This window comes from Cebidichthys violaceus, unplaced genomic scaffold (assembly GCF_023349555.1).
Source record: "Cebidichthys violaceus isolate CVI_PGR_0920_01 unplaced genomic scaffold, fCebVio1.0.p SCAF_46, whole genome shotgun sequence".
Lineage (NCBI taxonomy): Eukaryota > Metazoa > Chordata > Actinopteri > Perciformes > Stichaeidae > Cebidichthys > Cebidichthys violaceus.
Window position 1 is genome coordinate 1,874,087 of NW_027176661.1, and position 10,161 is coordinate 1,884,247.

The 10,161-nt window shown below is 40.4% G+C and overlaps 1 protein-coding gene across 1 annotated transcript in view; it reads left to right on the plus strand.

The window, feature by feature from the left end:
- kif4 (kinesin family member 4) overlaps positions 1-9,827 on the plus strand; it is a 17,113-nt gene extending 7,286 nt beyond the window's left edge. Inside the window, exons 11-32 of the mRNA XM_068729527.1 lie at positions 205-266; positions 678-810; positions 1,034-1,092; positions 1,289-1,394; positions 1,489-1,590; positions 1,763-1,945; positions 2,679-2,782; positions 2,920-3,064; positions 3,463-3,573; positions 3,710-3,793; positions 4,100-4,201; positions 4,411-4,566; positions 4,696-4,793; positions 5,661-5,790; positions 5,914-6,084; positions 6,189-6,308; positions 6,423-6,500; positions 6,798-6,899; positions 7,188-7,355; positions 7,693-7,818; positions 8,315-8,431; positions 8,567-9,827. Of these exons, the coding sequence (XP_068585628.1) occupies positions 205-266; positions 678-810; positions 1,034-1,092; positions 1,289-1,394; positions 1,489-1,590; positions 1,763-1,945; positions 2,679-2,782; positions 2,920-3,064; positions 3,463-3,573; positions 3,710-3,793; positions 4,100-4,201; positions 4,411-4,566; positions 4,696-4,793; positions 5,661-5,790; positions 5,914-6,084; positions 6,189-6,308; positions 6,423-6,500; positions 6,798-6,899; positions 7,188-7,355; positions 7,693-7,818; positions 8,315-8,431; positions 8,567-8,764 (2,655 nt within the window). The 3' untranslated portion in view covers positions 8,765-9,827. The remainder of the gene's footprint in view (positions 1-204; positions 267-677; positions 811-1,033; positions 1,093-1,288; positions 1,395-1,488; positions 1,591-1,762; positions 1,946-2,678; positions 2,783-2,919; positions 3,065-3,462; positions 3,574-3,709; positions 3,794-4,099; positions 4,202-4,410; positions 4,567-4,695; positions 4,794-5,660; positions 5,791-5,913; positions 6,085-6,188; positions 6,309-6,422; positions 6,501-6,797; positions 6,900-7,187; positions 7,356-7,692; positions 7,819-8,314; positions 8,432-8,566) is intronic.
- The last annotated feature ends 334 nt before the right edge of the window (positions 9,828-10,161 follow it).

Sequence of the window (10,161 nt, forward strand, 5' to 3'; positions counted from 1 at the left end):
ACATTTGTGGGGGGGGTGGGCTTGTGTGATGATGCTGCAAGTTAAATGCAGTTGGGTTGCTTGTTTACAAGTTCAACATTTTTGTTGAAGATTGAGAGGACAGAAAGTGGTGCTGATAATAAATACATAAATGAGACACACCTTACTTCTTCCATTTACAATGTAATAAATGTCCCAACTGTCTTCATTCATACACTTGTTTAGGTTCAGGAGCTGCAGGTGATGCTGCTTCATGCCCGTGGAGGAGTTGCTCCGGTGCTCTCTGGGTAAGACATAATATTTTTCCAATAAATGAATGTCCCATCAGGATGTGGGATGAATGCACCCACAACAAAGCCCAGTCTGGGGTGGGCTGACTAAAGGCCTCTCGAAGGAGCTGGAGAGGGAATAAAAACAATGCTGCATGATCATTGGCATTCTGTCTTCTTCTCTTCTTCACTGAGTGAAAGGTGTGATGAGGCCACCCTGTTTACCGTCTCATACATACTCCTAGACGGTTCATTAAATTGTCTGAAACTACCAAATATTTAGGGTGTAAAATGCTGATTACTGCGAATGTTTGACACATTTCAGGATTCACCGTTTAAAAACTTTTTGTTACGCTGCTGTATCCTGCCTAGTCGAGCTTTAATAAATGAAAGTGATAACAAAAGGCTATAACGGACACTCTGTCACAGGCCAGAGTCAACGGCGAAGGTGACTAAGCTGTTGGAAATGAATCGCGCTCTGCGGGACGAGAACAATAAGCTGAGCCGGGAGCTGAGTGAGGCAGCGGGACAGACTGCCCTCATGTTTGAGAAGATAATTATGGTGAGCAAGACCACGACAGCATTCACTAATCCTTCCTCCAAAGTCGTTGTTGAAAGCTGATGGGAAAAACTGAAAAGCCAAGACAATTGAAATTTGACATTTAAAAAAAAAAAAAAATTAACTTGTCAACACAGTCTGTGGTTTATCTTTTTTGATGTTGTTTCTCTGACATTTCACTGTTTTGCGGCATCCTCTATCACGTTGTGTTTGCTTTATTTTATAGACAGAGCATGCAAATGAGAAACTACAAAGCAGAATGGAGCAACTGAAGGACCATGCAGCGTGAGTTTCTAAAGACGTGAAGGCAGGAGAGCTTCAGGACAAGTCTAACAACTTAAAGAGGAGACGGGAAACTTGAGCTTTTCCCGTTAAATGTTTTGGTTTTAATGGTAGTTGGTTTTGTTCATGATTGCAGCTATTGTTTTTTTTTTTTTTTTTGTTGACCAATTCCACCTCTCTTTATTAACCTTTATTTCAGATGTACAGTGGATCTGCAGAAAGTGTTGGAGACACTGGAGGACCAGGAGTTGAAGGAGAACGTCGAGGTGATGAGAAACCTGCAAGACATCGTCTTGGAGCTCAAGGTACAGAAGTCATCTCACGTTATCAATCCAGCAGTGTAGATTGAATGTTCATAATACTGAATATTATGGTTTTCTGTTTGTTGTTTTTCCTAAGAATGAGAGTGAAGGCATCGCCGCCTCCATCGACGCTATGGCTGCAGGAGAGGATGGACGTGAAGTGTCCGGCAACGGCAGTAAAAATTATGAATCCTCATCAGTACGTCGACACTTTTGTTTATTGATGTTCCCATTAGATGTTGATTAATATCAAAGATACTTTATAAAATTAAGAAAGTACGATCGAAGAATAAAGTCTTTCTCCTCAGCTTTTTTAAATTTCTGAAACAGATGTAAATTAAGATGTTCCCCACCCCTAACACATTAAACAGGATGCCACTGGCATTGTTGGCAAGGACTCCCCAGAGGGCTTCACGGCCCATCATGCACTGCGACAGGCTCAGCTCTCCAAGGAGCTGATCGAGCTGAACAAAGTGTTGTGCTTGAAGGAAGCTTTCGTAAAGAATATGTGCCAGAATGACACCCAGCTGGAGCCGATCCAATCGGAGCACCAGGTAGGCACTCTGGCAATAATCTCAACATCTTTTTGATTTCAGTTGTTTAATTTGATGCATTTAATTAGATTTTTGTGTCATTCATTTTGCGATAAATTCTTGCATTTACTGTATGTTGCACACAACAGAGGAAAGAGTATACACGGGCAGAGGGCAGGGTCTCTGCAGATACAGACACCGCCATGCGCTTCTATAGGGAGTCTTTTTCTTCTAGGAATATGCTTTACATTATATGTTTTGTTTTTTTAAAGTTACCATAAAACGGAAGCTCGAGCATCCTTGGCTTCGGTGAAGTGATATTTTTCTGAATGAAACTGAACATGAGTGCAGGGTTTAGTTGGGGATGGATTTGAATCTAAACCTACAGGTGGGATTGTATTGCTCATAGTGGCTGAGCGAGTATAGCGTGGTGGAGGAAGAGGGTTTTTGTTCTTACATTGCATTTTTTTTTTTCAACCCATATTAAGCAAATCACAAGCGATGAATGAACAATTAGGACGGGAACATAAGATTAAATGTTGCAAAATACATTTTTGATCATCATTCATCCATTAGTAAGAATAAGCGAATGGTGTGACACCCAAGGTAACACCTATGGGACTAGGTTCCCCATGAGAGTTTTAATGATTTTAAATGAATCTGTTTTGAATATACTAATAATAATAATGAGCCATATTTTTTTATTTGTTCTGAAACGGACAGTTTTTAATCTTCTTGGCATTATGTCCTACAGAAAAATGTGCACACGCTACAGACCGCAGTAGATTCTCTGCAGAAAGAGAAAGAAGATCTTGTTTTGGCGCTTCAGTCTGCAAAGAAGGACACTAACCAGGCTAAGTATGAAAACTTGTGCCTGTCGCTTCATAATTTGGCAAAAGTATTACTGATTTGTTTTTGACACAAAAATGAAGTAACCTCTTAGGCCTTCACTTTTTTACTTCCTGCTCCGTCTGACACACACCACCTTGTTTCAGGCTCAGTGAGCAGCGGAGGAAGAGACTGCAGGAGCTCGAGGGCCAGCTGGGTGACATGAAGAAGAAGCTTCTTGAGCAGTCCAAAATGCTGAAGCTCAAAGAGTCCTCCGTTAAGAAAGTTGGCAACCTCATGCAGGAGATACAGGTGAGCAGTATTTTACTTTACATGTAGTTCCTTTAAAGGCGAAGGCTGCGTTGTGCATGTTAAGTGTAAACATGCACACGGATGTTTTTATAACATCTGTAGGATTGTGTTTATACAAGAGTTACTGAGATGTTAGAACGAAGTTGGGGTCAAAAATCCATTTCAAGAATATATCAAATGTACTTTTTTTGTTAATGTAACATATGAACCAAATAACAATGACATTATATCTTTTGATGTATTTGGTCATTCACTTGAGTGCCTAGAACATTGTGTGGCGGTAAAATTAATTGTAAAAAGAAAATATGAAATCTTTTATTACTAATATCACTTGGCATTATCACGTACACTTAGTTGGCATAGAGCACTGCTGTAATCTCATATGCCTTGTAACACAGTCCATGAAGACCCAGCGTACACAGCTGATGAGGCAGATGAGGGAGGACTCGGAGAAATTCAGGAACTGGAAGAGCCAGAAGGACAGGGAGGTGCTGCAGCTGAAGGAGAAGGTATGGGGAGTTCCTCACTGCAGGACATTATTCTTTAATCAACATTTTATTGTTAAAACCATTACATTGTGCTGCTGAATCCTTTATCACTTGATTCCATTAACCTCTCTGTTAATTTTTTTTATCTGTTTTACAGGATCGTAAACGCCAGTATGAGTTGCTTAAACTTGAGAGGGATTTCCAGAAACAAGCCAATGTTTTGCGTCGTAAAACTGAGGAGGTGAGGCCTCTTCTGTTATATTTCATTCACAAGATCTACAAATAGATATGCTGGATTTAATGTTTTCAACATCTATAAAGCAGCAACTATTACCACTACTAGTAACTTAGTTGCAAACCTCTGAGTCACTCCCCCTGTTGCTAAATTTCTGCATGCAATTCAATCTGACATTAAGCTAATGTCAGACTCTTGGTATTAAATGTAGCTGGAAGTAATTTAAAACAGCTTATTGTAAGTTTGTCACACACACACACACACACACACACACACACACACACACACACACACACACACACACACACACAGGCTGCAGCTGCAAACAAGCGGTTGAAAGATGCGCTGCAGAAGAGAAGTGAGGCAGCAGACAAACGCAACAGAGGAACGGAGGGAGCTGCTGCAAGACTTAAGGTAGTAAAACTTGTTGTCCTTAAGAAGTGTGTATATTATTTATTTATATATATGGTGTATATTGTGTGTGTGTGTGTGTGTGTGTGTGTGTGTGTGTGTGTGTGTGTGTGTGTGTGTGCGCACACACACACACACACACCTCAAAGGGATCCAGATTAGACAATGAGAACGTTGCCGCCTTAACTCTGTGATTGCCTTTATGTGATCAGACATGGCTTACCAATGAAGTGGAGGTGATGGTCAGCACAGAGGAGGCCCGGCGCCACCTCAACGATCTGCTGGAGGACCGGAAGGTCTTGGCTCAGGAGATCAACCACCTCAAACAGCAGTTAGAGGCAGGGCACCAACCAGCTGCCAAAATCAGGGTGAGATGCAAATTCTATAATGTTGATTTAAAAAAAAAAAAAAAAAAAAAGAATAAGTGAGACATCCAGTACATTAGCGAAGTAGAAACATAGAATTGATCCTTTTCTTTGTGATGTCCTTCCGCACAGCGTCGGACGCTGATCATCTCTGAGCTGGAGACCCAGGGAGCGCTGGAAACGCCTCTGACCAAACAGGTGGAGAACCTGGAGACGGAGATGGCCCTCAGGTGAGTCCGGCGGAGCAACGCAGTCGCCGCATTTAAAAAAAAATCTGTTGCACATTTATCGTACTCTGCTTTCCAGCAGGTTGAGCTACACACTAGGGCTGCAACTAACGATTATTTTAATAATCGATTAATTTGTTGATTGTTGATTCTGGTCTTTAGTCTTGCAAACTATTCCACCCCTGCTTTACTACTGTTATTAACGAGCTAACGCTAACTTGTCATGCTTGTCAAGCAGGATAACGAGTAAACAGCAGCACCAGAAGAGCTACTGGAGGGACGTTACGTTCCTCACTTCAAAACGGAACAACAGTAGGATTCTGTAGTGACGTATCCTGCTGTTGAACTCCCTTCCTCCTCCTCAAGGACTCCAACATGTTTGTTTTAGGTGCTGAATCATCACCGTGGTGCTCCCGTGCCATACCATGTCGCTTTTGCATATCTTGCAATTAACACACTTTTTCGATTTATTTAGTGTGAAATGCTCCCACACCTTGGATGACTTAGGTCGTACTGATTTCTCTGCCTCCATCGTGTGTTTCAGGACAACGTTACGGGTCTCTCCGATGGTCTTTCCTCTACCTCCGCTCTGCTCTGTGCTCAACTTTTTTTTTTATACTCTAACATCTCCGCGACTTATTGAGTGGCGTAATAATCGCGCGACACAACGAAACGATAATGAAATTCGTTGCCAACCCTTTTAATAATCAATTTTATCGATTTGTTGTTGCAGCCCTACTACACGCTATTAAATGCGCTCACAGATTTTTAACAGTTTTTGCAGAGAAGTATTTACAGGAAACGCTGAACTGATTGTGCACCTTGTTGCAGGATTTGTTCAGATGTGAAGAGTGATTTTTCTCTTCACAGGAATGCCCAGATTGCTGACCTTCAGCAGAAAGTTCTCGTCGCTGAAGGCGAGGGCCGTTTGAAACAGCGCCTCGATAGCGTCACAAGCATAGTCGATGCCAAGTACGCCATCAAGGTCCTCATGTCTGAGGTGAGCAGATACTCATACATTTTGATTTCACACCTGTGTGTTGAATTGGTGAAAGTACATTCATTTGTAGCCTTTTGTCTTTCCAAAAAAAAAAACCCATACATTTTTCCCTTTTTTATTTAGCTGGTGTCTACAAAAACAGCAGGTGGCAAGCTGGAGAGCGAGCTCAAACAGGAGACGGGGAATTTACAAGATTTAAGGAAGATGCTGGTTGATGAGAGACACGTGATGTCCACCATGGACATGGAGCACCAGCAGCAGTTGGTGGAACTAGAGCAGAGGCATCAGGAGAAGGTGCTCATAGCTTTTACTCGCATACCAGTTTGCATCTTTTTTTTAGAGACGTGTATACTTACGAAATGTTCGTTCTATATACAAATATTTTTTCCTATTTCCAGGTCCATTACCTCCTTAATCAGCTCCAGAGCAAACCCATATGTGAAGAGCCAGCTGAGACGAGGCAGAAGGATGAGGAGAGTTCAAAGGAGAAGGAACTTCTCCAGCGCTTCAAAGTTCAGGTTTGTCTCCACCAGCTGAAGAGTGTTTGATCAACAATTCGACTCTGCATTTCCCCTTCGTTGTGTAGGAGAAACAAAAAGGTAATCATGTGGTTATTTGGAACATCGTTTTAGGAAGAAGAGCTTGAAAAGCTACGAGAATTAAGTGAGCAGAACCAGACACTGGTGGAGCAGAATGAGGCGTATAAGGAGGTAAGCTTTATAATTTAGTCCCACACTATTTAATGTAAAGTTAACTTATAAAAGATGAATACCATACACTCGTGAGAGAAGGGGCGTACGGTCAGCTGTTGAAAATAACAGATTTTCAGTTGATGGTAATGATCAGACGACGCATCATTTGTGACTGAATTACATTGAACATGGCTGCAGGCAAGAAACGCTTCCCATGGAGCTGCACACATTTGTAACAATGTATCTCATTTTCAGTGCTGCATTTATTTAAGGTGTGTGTCTGTCTGAAACCCAACCATGTTTTTTCTTCCACAGAAACTCTCATTTCTTCGCCTGGCAAGTGGAAAGAAAGTCCTTGCGCCCGCGACCAACAATGAAAAGAACCCGGATGACTCGTTTGATTACATTCCTCCGAAGGTAATCGCAGATATTCTGTTGTTGGTTTTTTTTCATACACGGTTGCTTCAGTTTTTAAAAGTAAGTTGGCCAATTTAGGTTATTTCCCCATAGTCATTGAACATGATTTAGTCAGGACCAATGTTTAACTGAAAGGGAGCATTACACCAATAGTGAATTATTCTGCAAACAATGTCTTTTTATTTTTGAGAAGTAAATCTTAAATTCTCTGATTGAGAACTTCAGGGATGTTCCTTTTGTGTTGATTTTTTTTTTTTTTTCTTTTTTTTTGTGTTTTCCACAAACCAGCCTAAAGGGAAGCGCTTCACCACAGCTAAAGCGCCGCAGAACACGACCATCTGCATTGAAGAGCTGATGTCTCCCAGTGAGGACGAGAGTGGGGGGGAACAGGACGAGTGGCGTCCCGAGAGACCCGAGAAGGGACGCAGAACCTCAAAGAAACCAAAAGCAACCGGGGTAAGACTGAGATTAGGATCGGGGGTCCTCTTCAAACGGGCCGTTTGTGTATGAAACCAGTGAGCTCGTCTGTCCACAGCGCTCACTGAAGGCTCATGACAAGCAACAACAAATGATGTCCAGGATATTAAATCAGCCTGCCAATGAAATTTCATCTCATGTCACTGAAACAAGTCACCTGACTCAAAGTGCACTAGATAAGAGTTATTAAAAAAAAGCACACATTTCCTCCAGTGCCAAGCTGTAAACGTCTTTCTTTTTTTTTCTTTTTTTTTAAGGATCAGGATAGTTTGGTTACTTATGATGCAAAGAGACGTCATGATTTCTTTCTCTTTAGTGTGCGTGTAAAGGTCGCTGCAGCAACAAGCAGTGCAGATGCCGCAAAGGGAAGATGACATGCGGAGAGAACTGCCAGTGTGATCATGACAAATGTCGAAATATGGATAACCAGGTGCTTGCTGAGGTAAGTCATCTCATGAGTTCCACTATGAAGTTTTACAAATGGCAATTTTCTGTTGTCGTGTTTGTATATCAGTGTGTGTCCTTTTACAGGGAAGACATTTTGACATGTCGTAGTAGGAAAAGCACACGCTGAACTTTACGGCAAATGTTAATGTAATAACTGTAATAACCCTCAAAACTCAAAACCAAAGTTATTATTGAGACCATTAGTAATTACTCAGATTTATTTCATCACCAATATAGAATAGAACTATTAAATATGTTGCGGTCATTAGAAATTAATTAAATAAATAGTTAATAAACTATAATAACTAGTTCAACAGATTAATATGTAATTTGGTATTTATTACAATCGTGCTTCTTTCTAGTCAGATGTAACTTTCATTGACAAAGAAAACCCTGATTTGCTTTGGTGAAGATATTGGAGGCTTTTATGAAAATACAATAAAGAACCATAAGTACTGTTCAAATGTCTTTTAACTTTTTACTCATTTCAGGATGCAAGTCAGACAGAAATCGTCTGCAGAGACTCGGTGTCTCTTCAAGATCCCATATCCGATAGCCCAGACGACACCACGTTCTTTAAGCCGCCGTCTTGTACGCCCACTAAGAAGGTAAGCTGCTCCTCCTGAAGACTTTGGAAAGATCTGACCAGTTTGTGATTTTCTCTCTTTAGTTATCGATCTTTCACCACTTTAACGGATGTGAAGCAGAACATACTAACGGTTTGCTGACATGCGCTGTTTCAGGTGCTAAAAGAAATCGGAGACATGGGGCATGCCACCGCTGACCTGAAGTTGGTCAGGAAACCGTCCTTGGAAGAGGAAGAGGATGACGAGGAAAAGGACAGAACAAGCGTCAGCTTCCTCAAGAAGAAGAAAAGGCTCCTGACAAGTTTTCAGAACAGCTTTTTCTCCGGATGCACTCCAATCAGAGAGGAATCTTAACCAGGTCGGAGCAGGGTCCCATGTTTTACCGTAGATGTCCATGTGTGTTTGAATGTTGTGTGTTCTTGGTCTGTTTTTTCTGTGACTAAACTGTCTTGTACTGTAACATGAAAGTAGTTGTTGATTCTAAGACACTTTGTTTTCGGTAGAGTAACTGTGAAACAGCATTGAATCTTTTACTGGAATTCACAATGAGATGATCAAGAAGCCTGTACATAATAATTTAGTTTAACGCGTTAGATCATATTTCTTATATAGTAAGACTAAATTTACTTTGCTTTGTTTGTAAAATCAGTCATCCACCAATTTTCCAGAGTACTATTCAACACATTTCAACACTGCATCCTTTTAGGTTTTTTCACTGTGCTTTTACTATCGGAGCTGAATAAAGTCTTACAGTTAAATCTTGCTTTTAAAAAACAGTTTTCTTTTTGTCTGAATGTGTACTTTAACATCTGTCGAAAGTTGATGGAAAATAATTTATTAAATTCTTTAGTCGGTAATGGTTAATGTTTTTCGTTGCTGTCTCTCAGCGGCTGTTCATTTTTTGTGGAAAATATTCAATTAAAGAAAATACAATCTTAAACTAAAACGCTGCATTATTACACTAATCTGAAATTGTACTTTTAACATTTTCCTGAGTAGTTTTAGAACTTAATGCACACATTTCTTTCCCACAAATCCCAAAATGCTAAAACGAACAAAATAAACGGACAAATAGCCGAATCACGGTATTTTTTGCTGCTTATTTTTTTTTTCTTATCCATTTCTACAAGGGCTGAAAAGCCTGAGGTGTTTGATCTTCTGACCAAATTCAGTGCACTGGATCTTATTTGCATTTCTATTGTGATGTTATACTATTTCATGTTATATGTCTATAACAAACGCTTCACAGTTTACTTCAAATGCTTTCTGGGAGATTTCATTCAGACAACAAATACAGTTTTTCCTGATGCATGATCAGTAGTCCAACATTTTTTTGAGCGCCCCTTGAAGGGTTTCATGTTTTCAGAATTGGCTGAATAACAAGGTGCAATTAATATTAAAATAACTGTACAGTTGAGTCGTGTCCGTACATAATTCTGTTTCTGAAGAACAACTTAAATTGGGAAACCAATTGTCTTTTTATCGAGCAAAACTTCCAAACTGGTTCCAGCTTTTCATTTGTTTGTGTAATTTAACATCTTTGGGATTTTGGACTTTTGCTGTCGGAATTTCACACCAGAGCCTGACCGTTTAAGATTGTTCATTAAAGAATTATGAGCAAGATTTGCTGATAATAAACTTACCGTGTCTGACACAAACTGCTTCCACTACTGGTGGCTCAGTCAAGAAGACCACTTTCACGCTGCAGAGCTTCTCATCTGTCACAAACAACCTCAAGAACAACACCTCTG